Source organism: Phocoena sinus, chromosome 1 (assembly GCF_008692025.1).
Source record: "Phocoena sinus isolate mPhoSin1 chromosome 1, mPhoSin1.pri, whole genome shotgun sequence".
Lineage (NCBI taxonomy): Eukaryota > Metazoa > Chordata > Mammalia > Artiodactyla > Phocoenidae > Phocoena > Phocoena sinus.
In genome coordinates, this window is record NC_045763.1 from 120,180,671 (window position 1) to 120,202,075 (window position 21,405).

Genomic DNA, 21,405 nt, shown 5'->3' on the forward strand with positions numbered 1-21,405 from the left:
ATTACCAGTTATAAGTTTGTAATAAATACTGTTGTTTTGAAGACACTGAGGCTGGAGCACAGAAAGATAGTCTTCTAAGACTGAGAACAATCTGCAAAAAAAGTTGGATAACAAGAAAGGAGAAAACTCATTTTTAACCTACAGAAACTGTGTGTTATTTTATCTTGGTCACATTCAGAGCTTACTTCAGGTAAGCTTCCTCGTTTTTTGCTCTTTTGGCTCTTGTAAAGGTATATGATGAAGTCATCAAGGGGAAGTTGGGAGGGGAGAGAGAGTAGTGTGTTTTCCTGACAGATTATACTATTGGATGTCTTTATTAGATTAGATTCACAGGATGAATAAATGCCATGAAGTTGGCTGTCCATGCACTGATCATGCCTTGCTTTTTGTCCTCTGGAATAAAAGGATAGCATCAATCACTTAATTGTGCTCATTTAAGATATTTGTTGGATGAATGAATGAATGAATTCTCAAACAATAGGACAGTGGATGTTTTATTCCCTGGCTGGCAGCCACCATATCTCAAATACTATCTTAGCCGTGTATTGGAATGCTTAATAAAAGTCAGGCCTCCTAATTATATTAAAACTGATAAAATAGTAAGGTGATAAAATGAGGGAGAGAGAGATTGATTATTGTAAGGAAGGGAATGATTTGACTAGAGCTACAGCATGGCTGTTGTCTAGAATCCAGGCATGGAGGAGCTCCTGCAGACAAGGGTGAGGTTTTGTCTCCTTTACCTGTTCTGTGCCTCTAGCCACTAACTGATTCTCTGCCTTCAAATTTTTCTCTCATTCTTAATCTTTGCCAGAGAGATTGAGAGGAGAACTAACGATCTCCCCCACCGCTAATTTACTTTCTGTGATTCCCATCAAGATAGCATCTCAGGCACAAGCCCGCTCAGCAGATTCAAGTGAGCTTAGCTTCCCCCAGTCTTAGATTTTCAGTTGCCTAGGTGTTCCCAGGATGAGGTGAAGACTATGCTTTTCATGTGTTCCCAGTCCTGGGAAATGGCAACATCCTTCTGGCAGATGTCCAACCCAGGAACCTCAGTCCCTCTCAGAATCCCATCTTACCTTCTCCCTTCAGAACCTAATCAGTCACCAGGTCCTCTTAATTATTTGCCTCTTTAACATTTTTCAAATCTATCCCTCCTCTTTATCTTCACTACCCTCCCTTATTTAGTCCCTCAACCTCCCTCATATGGACCATGCCTCCTGTTTTATCCTCTGATTCTAGTTCTGCCCCTATGAATTCCTTCTCTCCATTGTGGCCAGAAAGATGTATCCAGAATATGGATGGGCTACAACCTTTCTTTCTTTAAAACTCATGAAGTAACCAGACCCATAAAAGCCCAAACTCCTTAGCATGTTATGTAAGTAGATTCATTTATTTTATGCTTCTTGTCCCAGCTTATTTATTAGTAGCATCCCTTTTCACTCTCAGAAGTGTTTCAGTTTGGATGGTAAATTGTATAGTCACCCTAAATACAAAGTCCTTGATGAAAATCTGATTGCTATCTACTTCTCCAGCTCTATCTCCTGCTCACCACTCCCTCTTGCTGCACTTCCTTCAGCAAGATGATGACAGCAGTTCAGGGAATCACATCCGGATATGACAGTTCATAACTGGTGCAAGCAACTATTTTCTCTGTGTTGATTTCTTGAGAATAGGAATAATTTTCCCAGAACCCCACGGTTTACCTCCCTTCATGTGTAATTGGCAAGGATTGAGTCACATGCCCTTCCCTGAATGAGTCACTGGTAGGCAGAATAGAATTGCCTTCATGGTTTTGTTTGATCTGTTGGGGTGGAATAGATGTTAGGGAATAGACAACAATTGTGACTGCAACATCAATTTTAATTGATTTTTTTCTTTGGGTGTATTTATTCCACTAGACGCAAACTCCTTGAGGTCAGGAACTGTACTGAAGCTCCTAGCACAGTGCTTGGCATTAGTAATTTTTGTTATTGATTTGTTTGTCAATTGTTTTGTTATTGAACTTTTGGATGGAAGAAAACAAGGTGGTATAATGCAGTGGGGAAAATACAGGCTTTGGAGCTTGCTCAAGAAATAACCTTGATCCCCAACTCCGTACTTGTCTATGCAGGATCCAGCTGCATGCAGATCTCTAAACTTCACATTCCTCATCTGTCAAATGAAGCGAAGATTACCTCCTGATAACACGTATAACATATATAAAGTGACTCAACAGCCACAAATATTTCCTCATCTTCTTACTATTTCTGTCATTTTACCCCAAGAATTCTTGTGAGGCTGTTGCCCTGTTTATGTGTGTATGTGTGCACATGTGTGAATGTGTGGATCTACGTGCACGTGGGGAACCTATAGGGAAAATGCCCTCTAAGAAAAATGCCGTTCCTGCTATCACCATCTGGAATTTGTAAGACCTTTTCTGATTATTTGACCTATATGAGATAAAAACTTATCTTAATCTAGTTTCTATTCCAAGAGAGAGTTTCTAAGGTGTGCTTAGTGAATCATCATAGTCACCAGAGATGATTTATGGACAAAGTTTTCATGGTCATCTCATTTAGGGAAATTCAGCATGACATAATTTCCCTGTAAACATTCACTACAACTTTAGCATATTAAAGACTTAAAGAGGTCCCATAGTAATTTGTTTTCATTTTTTAGCCCAGATTTCTCCAAACTTGTTTTAGCCCAAAATCTTTCTTTCCTGTAGCACTTAGCAACGTCTCTTGGAATACCCTTTGGGAAATTTAGGTTCATAACTAATCTCTTCACTCTCAAGGTTACTTGCTAGGACCTCCCATCTTCGCCACTAGGGAGGGTCATTGGTTTACACAGGGTGAACAAACTTTCAACTCTAAACCCACATCAATGGTGGGAAATCACTGAAAACAAGTGTTTCCATTTTCTGATGTTTTGAAGAAGTCATTTCACACTTTGAGGCTGAACTGGTTAATCCCTAAAGCCTTTACCATCTCCAATATCTTGCAGAAAAACTCTGAGATGACTAATATAAACAAGATGGTTATTTCCATGTTACTAAAAACAGGCTTGCTTATTTTCTAGTGATATTTGGGATGAAATGGTAAAGTAGGGGTGAGCTGTAGAACTCTTCAACCTAGGAATTCTGAGCACTCTGAACCAGATTTCAGAGAGGATATTCTCCTGAATGTGAATTATTTGCAACCTCTGTAAGGTTGGCTATGAGGTAAAAGTAAGGTTAGGTATGGATGAATAATCATTCATTATTTTCTATAATGAAGAAATATCCCTAGGGAATTAGTTGTTGCAATAGGAGAAAAAAGCTACTCATCTTATTGCTGATCAGATAATTATCAAAGAGTCTTGATTTTAGAATTGAGGTCCCTGTTCTGTTTTTAATGCAAGTACTTGTTTGTTATTTGGTCATGACACCAGTAGTTAGTGTTCCTGCTACAAGGACAGGAGTATTAGGAGCCAGCAAAGCTTGATCTGTTAGCTTTCCATAGGCTTGGTAAGGCATAGTTTGGACTATGAGATAACATCCTCACGTTCCCAGTAATTCCCAGAGAAGCCCTGTTTTGCTAGTCTCTTTCCATCCTTAACTTTTAATCTTCTTCCCATGCATGTTAAATGCCTCTTAATCCAAATTTTAAAAATCTAATTTTCCTTGAATTTTAAGACCCAAATTATATTTAGTTTTGCTTTTATTTCCAGATGGACCTGGATGAATACACTACTGAAATTGTACTAAATTTGCTGGAACTTGAAAAACATATTATGGCAACTATTCACATCTAAGCTGGAGATGGAGCTCTCTGAAACATGATAACCTCCCACTCATATCCTGAGAGCTGCTACATTTTGGGTGTGAACATTTGTGGTGAACCATCGTCTGAGACCATGGGGGCACCTTCCTTTCATAGCCAGTTTTTGAGGAAACTACTGTGTGTGTTTGTGTGTTGTGTACCCCCTAAAGAAAATGAGGGAAATCCTTTAAGAAAAATATCATTCAAATATGAATGCTTATACATATTATACAAAAGTCTACCTGATCTTTAATAATATTAAAATAGTATGATCCTGCAATCCCACTCCTAGGCATATATCCAGAGAAAACTCTACTTCGAAAAGATACATGCAGTGTTCAGAGCAGCAGTATTTCTAATAGCCAAGACATGAAAGCACCCTAAATGTCCATTAACAGATGAATGGGTAAAGAAGATATGGTTTATATACACAATGGAATATTATTCAGCCATAAAAAATGAAATAATGCCATTTGCAGCAACATGGATGGACCTAGAGATTATCATACTAAATGAAGTAAGTCAGACAGAGAAAGTCAAATATATGATATCACTTATCTGTGGAATCTAAAAAATGATACAGATGAACTTATTTACAAAACAGAAATAGACTCACATAGAAAACAACTTATGGTTATCAAAGGGAAAGGTGGGGATAAATTAGGAGTTTGGGGTTAATATATACACACTCCTATATATAAAATAGGTAAACAATAAGGACCTGAGTATAGCACAGGGAACTATACTCAATATCTTATAATAACCTATAATGGAAAAGAATCTGAAAAAGAATATATATGTATAACTGAATCACTTTGTTGTACACTTGAAACTAAAACAACGTTTTGAATTAACTATATTTCAATTAGAAAAGAGATTATCTATGCAAAAAAATCAAAATAATTATTGGAATCACTAATGATTCTTTTCATACTATCCTGTTTGCTGGAGCTCAAGGTAAGAGGGAAACAGGCTGAGGACTTAGGGATGGCTTTGCAGGCACGTGCTTGTCCGCTTCTGTTGCTCTCACCACCACTGTAAGACATTTCAGTCACTCGTTTTAGCAGTCTTAGCTTTTGTGCTTTGCTTTAGAACACATTGTCTATGACCTTTGTCTCATTTCATTTGCCTTGGTATGAGCAAATAGTCCTCAGCAAAAGTGTTCAAAAATTTCCCAGTTGTAAATTGCATAACTAAATATCTCTTTATATAGCTTGCATACATTTTCTCTTTATCACACACTTTTGAAACAATATTTTATTAATAATAATTTTGAGCTAAGAGAGTTCATGCTGGTATTGGGTTTTTTAATTAATTAATTTAAGGCTGTGTTGGGTCTTCGGTGTGCGGGCTTCTCATTGTCGTGGCTTCTCTTGTTGCGGAGCATGGGCTCTAGGTGTGCAGGTTTCAGTAGTTGTGGCACGTGGGCTCAGTAGTTGTGGTGCACGGGCTCTAGAGCGCAGGCTCAGTAGTTGTGGTGCACGGGCTTAACTGCTCTGCAGCATGTGGGATCTTCCCAGACCAGGGCTCGAACTTGTGTCCCCTGCATTGGCAGGTGGATTCTTAACCACTGAGCCACCAGGGAATCCCCTGGTATTGGTTTTGATTCCAAGAAACATGTGTTAAGTGTGTTTGGAGTCTTTGTGTATATTTGTTATGTGTTTTTCTTTCACTAGGAAGGTTTCTTTATTACCAGTTTCATGGTACATCTTTTTTTTTTTTTTTTTTTTTTTTTTTTGCGATACGCGGGCCTCTCACTGTTGTGGCCTCTCCCGCTGCGGAGCACAGGCTCCAGCCGCGCAAGCTCAGCGCCCATGGCTCATGGGCCCAGCCGCTCTGCGGCATGTGGGATCCTCCCGGACCGGGGCACGAACCCGTGTCCCCTGCATCGGCAGGCAGACTCTCAACAACTGCGCCACCAGGGAAGCCCCCATGGTACATCTTTAATGGAATTAAACATGAGCAGTTCAAACTAACTGAACTAATTACATTTCATTTATAGTTTCTAATTGATTGATGCCTACTCTTAGGACACAGAGCAGCAACACATGAACAAAAACAAGTTGTGGGAATATTGGGGTATAGTTCATATTACATCTAATTAGGTAAAATCTTTCCTCCTATGAATCTCAAGGGGGCCATATCTCAAGCCATATTTGAGGTGAGGACCATATGATAAATACTTGCATTCTTGTACAGATATACCTCATTGTATTGTTTCGCTTTATTGTGCTTTGCAGATATTGCATCTTTACAAATAGAAAGTTAGCGGCAACTCAGCGTTGAGCAAGTCTGTGGGTGCATTTGTTTACTTCCTATCTCTGTGTCACATTTTGGCATTCTCGTGATATTTCAGACTTTTTCATTATTATTATATTTGTTTTGTTGATCTGTTATTGGTGATCTATGATGTTACTATTACAATAGCCTTGACTTTTTTTAGCGATAAAATATTTTTAAGTTATGTACATTTTTTTGAAGGTTAATAATATTTTATTTGCTTCAAGTATATATATATATATATATATATATATTTAACGTCTTTATTGGAGTATAGTTGCTTTACAATGTTGTGTTAGTTTCTGCTGTATAACAAAATGAATCAGCTATACGTATACATATATCCCCATATCCTCTCCCTTTTGCGTATCCCTACCACCCTCCCTATCCCACCCCTGTAGGTGGTCACAAAGCACCGAGCTGATCTCCCTGTGCTATGCGGCTGCTTCCCACTAGCTATCTGTTTTACATTTGGTAGTGTATAAATGTCAATGCTACTCTCTCACTTTGTCCCAGCTTACCCTTCCCCCTCCCCATGCCCTCAAGTCCATTCTCTACGTCTGCATCTTTACTTACTCCTTGTCCTGCTCCTAGGTTCATCAGAACCTTTTTTTTTTTTTTTTAGATTCCATAGATATGTGTTAGCATACTGTATTTGTTTCTCTCTTTCTGACTTACTTCACTCTGTATGACAGACTCTAGGTCCATCCACCTCACTACAAATAACTCAATTTGTTTCTTTTTATGGCAGAGTAATATTCCTTTGTATATATGCAACACATCTTTATCCATTCATCTGCTGATGGGCACTTAGGTTGCTTCCATGTCCTGGCTATTGTAAGTAGTGCTGCAATGAACATTGTGGTACATGTCTCTTTTTGAATTATGGTTTTCTCAGGGTATATGCCCAGTAGTGGGAGTGCTGGGTCATATGACATTTCTATTTTTAGTATTTTAAGGACCTCCATACTGTTCTCCATAATGACTGTATCAATTTACATTCCCACCAGCAGTGTAAGAGGGTTCCCTTTTCTCCACACCCTCTCCAGCATTCATTGTTTGTAGACCTTTTGATGATGGCCATTCTGACTGGTGTGAGGTGATATCTCACTGTAGTTTTGATTTGCATTTCTATAATGATTAGTAATGTTGAGCAACCTTGCATATGTTTGTTGGCCATCTGTATATCTTCTTTGGAGAAATGTCTGTTTAGGTCTTCTGCCCACTTTTGTTTTTTTGGTTTTTTACATCTTTATTGGAGTATAATTGCAATACAATGGTGTGTTAGTTTCTGCTTCATAGCAAAGTGAATCAGTTATACATATACATATGTTCCCATATCTCTTCCCTCTTGCATTTCCCTCCCTCCCACTCTCCCTATCCCAACCCTCCAGGTGGTCACAAAGCACCGAGCTGATCTCCCTGTGCTATGCAGCTGCTTCCCACTAGCTATCTACCTTACGTTTTGTAGTGTATATATGTCCATGCCTCTCACTCGCTTTGTCACAGCTTACCCTTCCCCTTCCCCATATCCTCAAGTCCATTCTCTAGTAGATCTGTGTCTTTATTCCTGTCTTACCCCTACGTTCTTCATGATATTTTTCTTTTCTTAAATTCCATATATATGTGTTAGCATATGGTATTTGTCTTTCTCTTTCTGACTTACTTCACTCTGTATGACAGACTCTAGGTCCATCCACCTCACTACAAATAACTCAATTTCGTTTCTTTTTATGGCTGAGTAATATTCCATTGTATATATGTGCCACATCTTCTTTATCCATTCATCCGATGATGGACACTTAGGTTGTTTCCATCTCTGGGCTATTGTAAATAGAGCTGCAATGAACAGTTTGGTACATGACTCTTTTTGAATTATGGTTTTCTCAGGGTATATGCCCAGTAGTGGGATTGCTGGGTCATATGATAGTGCTATTTATAGTTTTTTAAGGAACCTCAATACTGTTCTCCATAGTGGCTGTACCAATTCACATTCCCACCAGCAGTGCAAGAGGGTTCCCTTTTCTCCACACCCTCTCCAGCATTCATTGTTTCTAGATTTTTTGATGATGGTCATTCTGACAGGTGTGAGATGATATCTCATTGTAGTTTTGATTTGCATTTCTCTAATGATTAGTGATGTTGAGCATTCTTTCATGTGTTTGTTGGCCATCTGTATATCTTCTTTGGAGAAATGTCTTTTTAGGTCTTCTGCCCATTTTTGGATTGGGTTGTTTGTTTTTTTGATATTGAACTGCATGAGCTGCTTGTATATTTTGGAGGTTAATCCTTTTTCAGTTGCTTCATATGCAAATATCTTCTCCTAGTCTGAGGGCTGTCTTTTGGTCTTCTTTATGGTTTCCTTTGCTGTGCAAAAGCTTTGAAGTTTCATTAGGTCCCATTTGTTTATTTTTGTTTTTATTTCCATTTCTCTAGGAGGTAGGTCAAAAAGGATTTTGCTGTGATTTACACCATAGAGTGTTCTGCCTATGTAACAGACCTGTATGCAGAAAACTATAAGACACTGATGAAAGAAATTAAACATGGGGCTTCCCTGGTGGTGCAGGGGTTGAGAGTCTGCCTGACGATGCAGGGGACACGGGTTTGTGCCCAGGTCCGGGAAGATCCCATATGCCGCGGAGCGGCTGGGCCCTTGAGCCATGGCTGCTGAGCCTGCGCTCCACAATGGGAGAGGCCACAACAGTGAGAGGCCTGCATACCGCAAAAAAAAAAAGAAAAAATTAAAGATAATACAAACAGATGGAGAGATATGCCATGTTCTTAGATTAGAAGAATTAGAATTAGAATCCATGTGAAAATGACTGTACTACCCAAAGCAATGTACAGGTTTATTGCAATCCCTATCAAACTACCACTGGCATTTTTCACAGAACTAGAACAAAAAATTTCACAATTTGTATGGAAGCACAAAAGACCCCAAATAGCCAAAGCAATCTTGAGAAAGAAAAATGGAGCTGGAGGAATCAGGCTCCCTGACTTCAGACTACACTACAAGGCTACAGTAATCAAGAGAGTATGGTACTGGCACAAAAGCAGAAAGATAGATCAATGGAACAGGATAGAAAGCCCAGAGATAAACCCACGCATATATGGTCACCTTATCTATGATAAAGGAGGCAAAAATATACAGTGGAGAAAAGACAGCCTCTTCAATAAGTGGTGCTGGGAAAAGTGGACAGCTACATGTAAAAGAATGAAATTAGAACATTGTTTTTTTAGACATAATGCTGTTGTACACTTAATAGACTACAATATAGTAAATGTAACTTTTTTTTTTTTTTTTTTTTTTTTTTTTGCGATACGCGGGCCCCCCACTGCTGTGGCCTCTCCCGTTGCGGAGCACAGGCTCCGGACGCGCAGGCCCAGCGGCCATGGCTCACGGGCCCAGCCGCTGCCGCGGCATGCGGGATCCTCCCGGACTGGGACACGAACCCATGTCCCCTGCATCGGCAGGCGGACTCCCAACCACTGCGCCACCAGGGAAGCCCTAGTAAATGTAACTTTTATATGCACTGGGAAACCGAAAAATTCATGTGACTCACTTTATTCTTTTATTTTAAACTTTTTTTTTTTTTTTTTTTTTTTTTAATGTTTTGGCCACGCCATGCAGCAGGTGGGATCTTCATTCCCAGACCAGGGATCGAACTCACACTCCCTGCATTGGAAGCACATAGCCTTAATCACTGGACTGCCAGGGAAGTCACGACTCACTTTATTTTGATATTTGATTTATTGTGGTGGTCTGGAACCACACTGAAATATCTCCGAGGTGTGACTGTAGTTAATGTTTCTTAGCACAGTGCCTCTCCACATAGATTAGATTGAGAAATCTCAGCTTGGTGAGGTATAAACCTGGGGTGGGTTTCATTTTTCTCCCAGTAACTGCTACTAACTTTGTTTAATACTATCTCAATCTGATCCAATAACTTCCAGTCATTTCCATTTTAAAAGTTTTATTTCTGGTTGATATTTTTTCAGCCACATTCAGGTATTTTTATTTATGACCCTTGTCTGGTATAAAGTCCATCTTCCCCACCCCAGTGAGCTCCTGTTCTATTGCAGTTTGCCTCAGCCTCCTCTGTCTTGCTCGTTCTGCCCTCAATGCCCCAGGGATGCAGATGGGGTGAGGGAAGGCAGTGGCTCAGGCAACAGTTCACACCTCTTGGTCTTCCCTCTTCTGGGCAGCGGTTCCTTGCTATGCTGGCTGTCGTTGGTGATATGCTGCTGTTGACTTCTGTTTGAACTGGATCTAGGCTTCAACTGCCCTAGTGCTTTTGGTGTGGAGGCAAAATTCTCCCCCCAGGTACGATGCCTTGGGCTTTGCCTTCAGGGCTGTTTCACCCTCAGAAGGGTTGGTCCCTCCAGTGTCACTGGTAGCAACTTACCCAATCTTACTCCACACTGAGGACCGTGAGAACCTTCAGGGTCCCCCCCAGTTGTCTTCAGAATTTTGGGGCTCTGGGTGAGAGGCTGTCACCACCTCAGAGTTCCCAGAAGCCTCTGCCTCCAGGTGAAAAGTGAATTCCCTCCCCATTGGGTAAGTTCAGGTAACGAGGTGAAAACCTGATTTTCCTCATGTAGGAGTAAATGGAGAAGACATTGTCTCTCCTCAATACATCTTTGAATAAATGAATGAATATTAAAAAAAAAAGTCACGTTCCCTCAAAATCAAAGTATGAAGTTTTCCTTTTTACCATTTCTTTCTAATTTTTATTGTTAAAGATTTTTATTTATAGAGTTGACAAGTATTTCATAGCTGAAAAGGAGGGCATAAGCCATTGGACATTGTGTTGTCCCCCCTTCTCATTGAGAGAAAAGGATAATACAGGAAAGCAGAATTCTGGACTTTGTTTCTCATTCACATTCTGGTATAGAGAGAGTCATTTTACTTATTGTGAGCCTCATTTTTTCTTTCCTATAAAATGAGAGAAATATCTCACTGATTTTCCTACCTTAGAGGGTTTTGCAAAGTTTAATACAATGGTCTATAGGTCAGGGTCTTTTATATTTTATCTCTCTCTCTCTCTCTTTTCTTTTTTTTTTATGTCTTTATTGGAGGATAATTGCTTTACAATGTTGTGTTAGTTTCTGCTGTATAACAAAGTGAATCAGCTATATGTATACATATATCCCCATATCCCCTCCCTCTTGCATCTCCCTCCAACCCTCCTTATCCTACCCCTCTAGGTGGTCACACAGCACCAAGCCGATCTCCCTGTGCTATGCAGCTGTTTCCCACTAGCTATCTATTTTACATTTGGTAGTGTATATATGTCAGTGCTACTGTCTCTAGGTCAGGGTCTTTTACCCCCCTCACCTGGGTTGTGACAACCAAACATATCTCTGGACATTATCAAATGTCTTTTGGGGAGCACATCTATCCCCAGATGAGACCTCTGGTATGAATGAATGACTTTAAGCTGATTGGGTGAGAGCTATCCTGGAGCTCAGTGTGGCTTGTGAAGATTAAGGATTTAAACTGTTCTATAGAATTTAATGGGTTAGGACAAGCAAGGACCCATGCAACAGCTTTCCCTCTGGTTGTGTTGAGTTGTATCAATAAAAGTATTGTATCCATCATATTGAAGAAGGAAATGTATTAGACTAAATGATAAGAATAAAATCTATGATGTTAGAAGATTTGTAAATGCACAATTTTGTTGCAATTCATGAAATGTCATTTGAAATAGAATGTATAAAATTTTGGAGTTAGAGATACAGGCAGATCTGGGTCCATCAGATATCTGAAGATACAAGCAGGATAACAAGAAGGAGCGTGCAGAATGCTTATTTCTCAAGTTCATGAGACTGAGGTGTACTTGGAACAGGGGCGATTAATCAAGTGGAGGAGGGGACTAGGATGAGGCCAGGTCCTTGCTGCCTTGGCAATGACCCTGTTCTGAAGTTATGGCCAGCACAGAGAAAAGACCCATTTAGAAGTGGGGTGAATCATTTTGAGAACTCACCCTTGAGGAGTGATTGTAGTGGAGATATACAAGGAGAAAGAACACACAATAAAGGACTGGGAAGTTTGCGAAGGAGTTACTCCACCCTGGGTGTTCCTGTTCCTGCCAGCACAGTCGTGGCTGGTGTAAATAAATTAGGTATTCATCAGTCAGTTTTGTTGCCCCTGACCTGCTTTCCCCCACTGCTTTGCTTCTTGGAAGAAAATGTTAGAGGGGACATATTTCTTATAAACTGTTCATTATTCATTTTTTAGCATCCAAAAAGTTTGATAAGAGCAGGTTGAAAGTGGGAATGAGGGAGAGTGGGAGAGAGATGCAAGAGGGAGGAGATATGGGGATACATGTATATGTATAGCTGATTCACTTTGTTATAAAGCAGAAACTAACACACCATTGTAAAACAATTATACTCCAATAAAGATGTTAGAAAAAAAGAAAGTGGGAATGAGAAAACCAAAATGGAGCTATCTGGAAATAAAAGCAGAAAGGAAAGGGCTTCAAAAAAGAGCACAGAGCTGTGGTGGGAGAGGAGTTTTTATTTATAGACCATATTATGTACATATTTTCAATTGAGTTTCTATTCTTACCTTTATATGTGAAACTAAAACAAACAGAAGAGCCACGCCATTTGGCCAGCAGGTGGCACCATAAGAATCTCCTATAAGAAAAGGGTGGCAAATGTAAACAGGATCCGTAATATTTTACCTTTCAGGAAAACTCTAGACATCAATGTAGATTCATAATTTTGATGATATTAGCAACGTGTGTACGTTGCTTAAAATGGTTTCGGAAGATTCATCTCTCCCTTCATTTTTCATGCTAACATTGCTCATTCAGTGAAAGATTGTATTCTCATAAAAGGACAAAAAACTAGGTTTTAAGAAAAAAGTATATACACACACACACACACACACACACATATGTATTGCATATATATATATGTATTGCTTGCTACAGTTGTTTGACAAATACTTTTATTTAGTGATTATAGCATATGTTATTGTGAGGATATGTTAGATGGTTAGAGAGGAAGTAACTTAGATGGTCACCCTGTTTCTACAGCCCTTTTCTGCTCTGTACTGTGAGGATTCCTTGTGCCCAGAGATCTCCCCAATGCTAAGCAATCTCTCAGACTCAGGCGGGACCTGGTGCCGGAGGTAGTGAGTGTTTCTGGCCTTTGCAAACAACTCTGAATAGGTTGATGTTTTGGGCTCGCCTTTGAAGTTCCCTCCACATTCCATGGGATTCAGGGGAATTTGTTTCCCAGTGGTGTGGTCTGGCCTTTTGTTGGCATCATTTGATCTGGTCTCATCGCCGTGTGCCATTCTGCTACCACCAGCTGGGCTGGAACTGGGGCCTTGGTCTAGGGTGTGAGTGGAGACGTCTTGATCTTGACATAGAAGAGAGATGCCCTTGTTGGAGTCTTTGCCCTTCAGTGGGTTTATAGAATATTTCTCTTGGGCTTGCGGCTTCTCTTCTATAAAGTGGGAAGTTCTGTGATTTTGAGATAGCGACTGCCTTTTGCTTTTCATGGGGTCCTTGGGACCAGTGTGATGGAAAGGAGGCATCTGGGACTTGGTTTTGTATATTTCTTGGATCGTCTTTGTCGTCAGTGCTCTGGGAAAGGAGGTACAAAGAAGAAAGGTCTCTGAAAACAGATGAAGAGGCTCATATTTAGCATTTTCAAGTTATTAGACCATGGCCCCTTTCAGTGTGGTATTAGGTGAGGTAATAAAGTGGGTGGGAAGAGCGTGAAGGGTGAGAATGGGTGGTAACAACGTGGAGGAATGGCTCTTTCCTTAAGAAGAAAAAGGCAGCACTTTCTCAGGGAGAGGACGATGTAACGAGGTCATTTGGGAAGAAGCCATATCCATGAGTTTAGTAAGCATTTTCTTACCTAAATTTATTAGCCTGTAGAACCCTGTGCTTCTGTCCTCCCTGTGATGAGAACATAAGAACATCTTCTGGTCTCTTTTGACTTCCCTTCTCAAAGTAAGAGGAGAACATTTTCTTGATGATATCTGTTTTGAGTTAATTAATAGGTGTTATGGGTTGAATTGTAACCTCCCCAAATGTCATATGTAGACGTCCTAATCCCCAGTACTTCAGAATGTGACCTTATTTGGAGACAGGCCCTTTACAGAGATAATCAAGTTAAGATGAGGTCATTAGGGTGAGCCCTAGCCCAATATGACTGGTGTCCTTATAATAAAGAGAAATTTGGACACAGAGACTCAGATAGGGGGAAGGTGATGGGAAGAGGCACAGGAAGAAGATGGCCATCGACAAGCCAAAGAGGGTGGCCTGGAACAGATCCTTCTTTCCCAGCCTTCAGAAGGAACCGACTCTTGATTTTCGACTTCAAGCCTCCAGAAATGTGAGAAGACACTTCTGTTGCTTAAGCCACCCAGTTTGTGGTGCTTTGTTAGGGTAGCCCTAAAAAACGAATACAGTAACAGAAGAAGGAAAAGAATGATCGAAGCTAGTTCTCTGGGCGGAGAAAGAGTGTATGAATACCATTGGATCACATTACAAAATAGGCTGATCTGGCATGATGAATGGAAACAGAAAAACCTAAAGCAGTTCCCCAATGTTTACCTCAAATATGTGAAAGAGGATTTAGAAACACCAAGGTCAGAGGTTTAAACGGACTTGGCCCATGGAGGTTTTGTCTGAATGTTTTATTTGGCAAGCATGGTGTTTTCAAAAGAAAATGACTGGGTGTGAGTGATACACAGAGCTGGTGCCCTATTGTTTCATTCACCTCAATTATGTGACCTCCTACCCACCTGAGCCAAGAGTTGCAATTGCCGACCATGAGTAAGTGAGTTTGTTGCTCTTTGAGTTAATGTTTCAGCATCTTGTAGTCATAGCTGCTGTAGAAGACCCGGTTTGTTTTTAAGACATCTCATGAGTTGGTCACTTAGAGTTGAAAGTCTTGCACTAGTTTGCTGTAATGGGAGTGAGTTCCCTAAATCTACGTGGGTTAGTAGGCACCAGGCAGAGGACTTATGACCAGATAAAGGGCCTAGAATTTACATTAAACTCCCAATATTCTTTCATCAAATAACTTCTTGGTGAGGTAGTCAAGGCAAGAGATAGTCCTTTTGGGGTCGCTCTTCTTCTGTTGTCTTCTTGAGTGTGTGTGTGTGTGTGTGTGTGTGTGTGTGTGTGTGTCCATCTAGTTATCCAACTTAACAAGGATGTTTGAGTGCCTACTTTGTGCCAGGCAGTATATTCTTGACTCTGGTTTTCTTTACGTTGAACATATAATTAATCATAAAGCTCTGACAATTCCCCATTTAAATATCTCGAAATGCTGGTCCACTTAAGATGTAATTTGGTGGGAAGCAGCCGCATGGCATAGGGAGATCAGCTCCATGCTTTGTGTCCACCTAGAAGGGTGGAATAGAGAGGGTGGGAGGGAGGGAGACGCAAGAGGGAGGAGATATGGGGATATATGTATATGTACAGCTGATTCACTTTGTTATATAAACAGAAACTAACACACCATTGTAAAGCAATTATACTCCAATAAAGATGTTGAAAAAAAGATGTAATTTCACTTTCTAAATATCTTAAGATACTCATTTTTTTTCACCTGGCCAATGCCCTAGTTTACGCCTTTACACCCTGGCCTACACTCTGGAATTCTCCTATCTGGTCTACCTTAAACATTACAGCTGAGTAATCCTTCTCACACGTGGACATGTAATCTCTCTACTCCCAAACCCTGTAGGGTGAGATTTAAACTCTTGCAAGACCTATGAAGCTATTCATGATTGGAGACACTGCCTACACTGCTTTGTCTGTAAACATTTCACCTACACCTTCTCGTCACCCCTTACACCCCTGCAGGTTGAGCAACCTGTAGCAAATCATTCTCATGTGTGCGCCTTTGTACATACCGTTCCTACTGCCAGGAGTGGCCTTGCCACGTGTCCTCGTGACAAGCTGCCCACTCCCCTACCCCACCCATCTTCATTCTCTTCCTCTTCTAAGATTCTGCTCATACACTGCCTCTTTTGGGACATCTCACCTGAGCCCCTTTGATAGACATAGGAAACTTTCCATGCTCTTGTTCTACTTTGAAAACAACTCTAATTTAGCAATTAGTATTTTCTGTGATAATTTTTTGCAAGCATGGCTAACTTCCAATTTAAATGTGAGCATCTCGAGGGCACAGACCATGTTTTTTCATATTTGCATTCCTGTGTCTATCTGAGATATTGTAATGGGGTTTTGTAAAGTCTGGCCCACAAAACACCTGTCCCAGAATAATCTGCCTTAGTGTCAGCTCATTTAAAAATGTGGATTTTGAGCCTAACTCCTAACCTACTGATCCAAATCTCTACAGATGAAGACTGGGAATATGCATTTTAAACAATCCACCTGGTGACACAGTGGTTAAGAATCCGTCTGCCAATGCAGGGGACACGGGTTCGAGCCCTGGTCCAGGAAGATCCCACATGCCGCTGAGCAACTAAGCCCGTGCGCCACAACTACCGAGCCTGTGCTCTAGAACCTGCGAGCCACAACTACTGAAGCCTGTGCACCTAGAGCCTGTGCTCCACAACGAAGAGTAGCCCCCGCTCGCCACAACTAGAGAAAGCCCACTCGCAGCAACGAAGACCCAATGCAGCCAAAAGTAAAATAAATAAATTTATAAAAAATAAAAACTCCACCAACTGGCATGTATCCTGTAGTTGAATCTCAATAATAATTTCATTAAGTGAATCATGGGAATATATTACCTAGTACAGTGCCTGATAAATACTGACACTTAATTCATGTTGTTTCCTTCCTTCGTCCCTAGTTTTACTGTCAAGAAGTCTGAGGCTCAGAGAGGATGTGACTTTCTAAAGGAAATAGAGACAGAGGCCCCTGAATTAAAGTTTGCTGCCTCCTTGTCCAGACTCTTTTTATACCACCTGTCCCTGACGCAAACTCTCTAGTCATCACGGACAGCCACCTCCCTCGGACCTGGTCTTCTACACCCCAGAGAGAGTAGATATCTGGTCTTCAGCATCCTTTTTGAGAACTGAAGTGGGATTCAACCAAATGGCTTCTAAGATTCTTTTCCATTCTGTGACCTTTCATTCTAGTTTGGTTGAACCATTTATTACAGACAAGGAAGTTCAGTTATTTGCTCAGTTTCTCCTCTTTAAAACCCAAAGCTGGAGGCTAGAAATAATTCTTAGGCCAGATGCCTGGATATTACTATAGGGTCTTGTGTCCACCTATTACCTGTGGAGACCTAAATGATTTTACATTCAATTGTGATACTTGGCTTTCCTCTTGAACATGCTACATCATTTTCAGGGCTCCTGCACCTGCCTTAAGTAAGAAGGGACCATAGTTTTGAAGAACCGAGATAGATCCATTCTATGCTGAATATTAACATATGATTATTTTGTTATGGGAAAAATAGAACTAGTTTCTACAAACTGTATAACTATGGCAACTTTCAACAAAACAGAAGAGTTTTAATCCTGTAACAGTCTTTTACAGGATTGATTGACTGATAAGAGCAAACACTTATTTTGCATTTAGGTACTGTTTCAAGTGCTCACTGCATCCTCAAATGACTTTATGAGGTAGGAAACATCATTTACATTTTACTTTGGAGAAAACTGAGGCAGAGACAGGTCCAGTAAGCTGCCCAAGGCCTCACAGCTGGTAAGTGATAGAGTCAGGATTTCAACCCTGGCAATCTGGGTCCAGAGTCTGTATTCTTAGCCACCATGGTTTAATGGACGAAGATGGAATCACTGAGCAGGCAGTTTTATTTCCTTCTTTTTTTACTGAATGGTGTAGACAGCGTTGGAAGGTCTGAGATTCTGGATAGCATTGTGTAGCCCTTCCTTCTGTGATAATCAGTAGCTACTAACTAGAAACGAGTGTATGAAGCTAGTAGTATTATTCTTGTTATAACTACTTAACTATATAGTCTATGTTCATTGGATAGTCTTCTAAGTGATGTGTACATTTGGAAAGGATTATTCTTTGGCAACAGAAGGTTTTATGGGAGGGAATTATTACAAAGGATATGAGCTCACAGCTTCTGAGTAAAGAGGCCTCTTTGGGTAAATGACAGAAATATTTGCCCTTTGGCTTAAGAAGACAAAGAAATCACAGTACCAATACACAACGATCGCTTGTGCAAAATTTTCTAATCTAAGCAAAATCTGTAAGCTCTTGTGTGGATATACTTTGGAGTACAAGGAGGGTAGTTGACAAATTCACTTTCTGCAGAAGAAAGGAAGGGCCTGACTCTCATATTGGTGAGTGTTGAAAACAACCAAGTGCTCCTTGCTCAGCCCTATCAGAGGTCAGCCATCGTTACACAATTCTCTACGGTCGCCAATCCCAGGGAAGTTTTTTTGGTTTACTTCCTTTTCATAAGACGACTTGCACATTAATAGTTACTCAATGAATGCTTGTTGACTAGGCATAGGAAAGAAGTGAAACCAAATCAACCCAGATATAAGAAAGTAGAACACTAAGGCTTTAAGCCAGAGAGAGCTCATTTGAAAGACTGGGAGCCTGAGAAGTGTTAGCTCAAGAAGGTTTGCATGTGGGCTGCTCCAGGGAGCTGTGTAATTGAGGGAGAGAGGGACATGGATGGGTGGGCAGCCTAAAATCCAAGTTGAGATCAGAAGTTCTCACTTTCTTGGTGTCCAGATCTCTGAAAGGGCCCTCGTCATGAGGTAGGGGATGTTACTCTTGCCTTAACCAGCTGATGGCTTGCTGCCCTGCTCTGCCTCTCCCCATCCTGGAAGGCTTACCTTGCTGCAACCTCTACAGTTCTTTTTGGAGCCGTCTCTGCTTCCTGGTCAACAACTTCACATGGTATAGGCAGATATCCTCTAGTCTCTGCAGTCTTTGGCTTCAGCCTGCTTGGCGTTCTCCCTCTCCAAATCAAAGTGCTTCTGTAGTGGTCCCCTGACCATGTGCCTCTCCATCCTCTTCATGGTCTAGAGACAATAGAACAAGATTCTCCCAGGCACCATGACAGACCTGATAAAGCAAAACGGGGAACCTGACCCCTGACTTTTAACTGGAAGATCAATGTTTGAATCCTGTGTTTTTCTGAATCCACAGCTGCCTACTCAGACGAAGTCACACTATTAGAAAACTTTGCCCTGCTGACTAAAATATTATTCACAACCTAAAAGTTAAGAATTATGTTTTATTTGGCAGGAATTTTTAGGACTTCAAGCTCGGGAGGCATCATCTCAAGTAACCCTGAGAAAACTGCTCTGAGGAGGTGAGGGGAGAGCTAGGATTTGTAGAAGTTTGCGACAAAGGTCAGGTAGTAGGAACAAAAGATTACTGCTAATAAAAGAAACCTAGACATCCCAAGTTAAGGAACTTAGTGTTTTTCTATGTATGGGAAGATACAAGAGTCTGGGCTCACTGAAATCATTCCTTTGATATACACCCCAGCTTATCTGGGGCCAGTATCCTCAGGGCTCACCAGCTCACCATCGGTTGTGTCTGCAATCGCTGATGACTGTGACATCTATGGCAGGCAATATTCCATTTATCAGCCCTATAGTAACATGATTTTCCAGAGTCACACAGAAGTATTGAGGACAGAGTCATTCCTCTGAGCCTCAGTCTCCTTGCCAATAAAATAGACGATAGGTTCCCTACAAAATCCTCAATCAGGTTGCTATAAAGATCAATGAAAACTACATGAATAACTTTTGGGGCAAAAATAATAAAAACACTTTACATATATAAGGCATTATTCTCCTTGTGAGATAAGTCTCTTCTACTGTTCTTTAAGTTCTTTAAAGTTTCCCCAAAAACCTGCTCATGGGCCTGGAGAGGATTTGGGGACTTAGGACAGAGCCATTCTGGAGCCCTTTCAGTTCATTAATTCATGAACGCGAGGGTCCATGCAGCCTGCAATCCTACCATGTGGCAGGTGCTATGCTGAGGGCTGAGGGTAGTGGTGAATGAGACACAGCTCCTGCTCTCAAGGAACTTTCAGATTTACGATGCTGGAGTCTAATGGTGCATGCCAAATCTGAACAATCAATATTTCAAAGAGTGGGAAGAGTGGGATCTGTTGGTCACAAAATAGTACAGGTATCCAGAACAAGTAGTCTGGGCAGCTCTGGTGAAACCACTTGGATTGGAAAGTGGTTCCTCTTCCCACCCTCGCCCATCTTCCTCCTCTGAGCTCTGTTGCACTAACAGGCAGGGACACATCTTTCCTCCTCTTTGTGTCCCTCACAATATGCAGAGCTAAGAGCGCAATATGTGCCTGGGATATAAATGGATTGCTATGAATAAAGCTTTGGTGATAATAACACAGGAAAAAGCTTAGCATTAAAAGGGAGGATAAGGTCAGGACACAGGAAAGAAATTTTAAGACAGCTTTTAGTCTAAAGTGTAGACTAAACTTTTATTAAAGAACGTGGTGAGTAGCACTTACCTACAAATCCAGGGTTTGCTGAGAATGTTGCCTGCTTCTTTTGCTATGCCAGGTTGAGCCTGGATTAATGTGTTTGTTTTTCTTCAGTAAATTTTAGGAGCTCGGTGTTGGGGAGGTGGGAGATAGAGAGACTTTTGGAGAGGGTTGAGAGGGAGAGTGTTGAATACACTTGAAAGCTCTCTTCCATGCCACCTCCCCCGTCAGGAATGCTAACTCCCTGGGTGTGGGCACCAATCCCAGAGCTTGAAATAGCTCTGTGAGTTAAGGGAGGCTGCCAGCCTCCAGCCCTCCCCTCAAGGGGCCCACAGTGCCCCTTCTCAGCTGTGTCCATGGGAGCCAAGAATGAAAGCAAGGAGTGTCTTACTGTGTTCTCAGTCTCTCTCTATCCCTCTCTTTCCCCACCCACTTCTCCTCTTTTCCCTCTTTTGCCATACTACTCCCCACTCTCCTCACAACGCCCAGTCCTACTTCTTGGAAACCAGATCAGGTTCCAAAAGAAGGTACCCTGTTTTTTGTTGTCAGATTGTACACATTTTGTGCAGGAGAGTAATTTGTTTATTTTGTATTATTGCCCACTGTACTGACTTTCCCCAGGCTTCTATCCATGTCTTGTGTACTTCAGCGCTTAGTTAAGATTTTCAAAGTTGTCACAACAGAAACAGGCAAAGTGAAATTTAAATCGACTTTTGTGATCATATATTGGACTCTACGGTAGAAGGCCAGTTGAACTACTGGTTATGGAACAAGACATTAAGTGGGATTCTTATTGTTGCCTGAGGGCTTCCTCTGAAAACAAGAGGCATTACTGTGCCACAGTCTAAAAAGAACTGCCAACACTGTGGCCTATTAATTCCCCCAGAGCTTACTGAGAGGCAGCTAAACAGACCCTATTACTCATAATCATCAC

At 41.0% G+C, this 21,405-nt stretch overlaps 1 protein-coding gene across 1 annotated transcript; it reads right to left on the minus strand.

Moving 5' to 3' along the window:
• Positions 1–13,070: 13,070 nt before the first annotated feature.
• CCDC190 (coiled-coil domain containing 190) lies at positions 13,071–19,014 on the minus strand. Its single transcript, XM_032653123.1, is given in 5 exon segments — positions 13,071–13,094; positions 13,096–13,666; positions 13,947–14,070; positions 18,838–18,939; positions 18,942–19,014. Coding segments are annotated over 5 exon segments (894 nt in total).
• Positions 19,015–21,405: the final 2,391 nt, after the last annotated feature.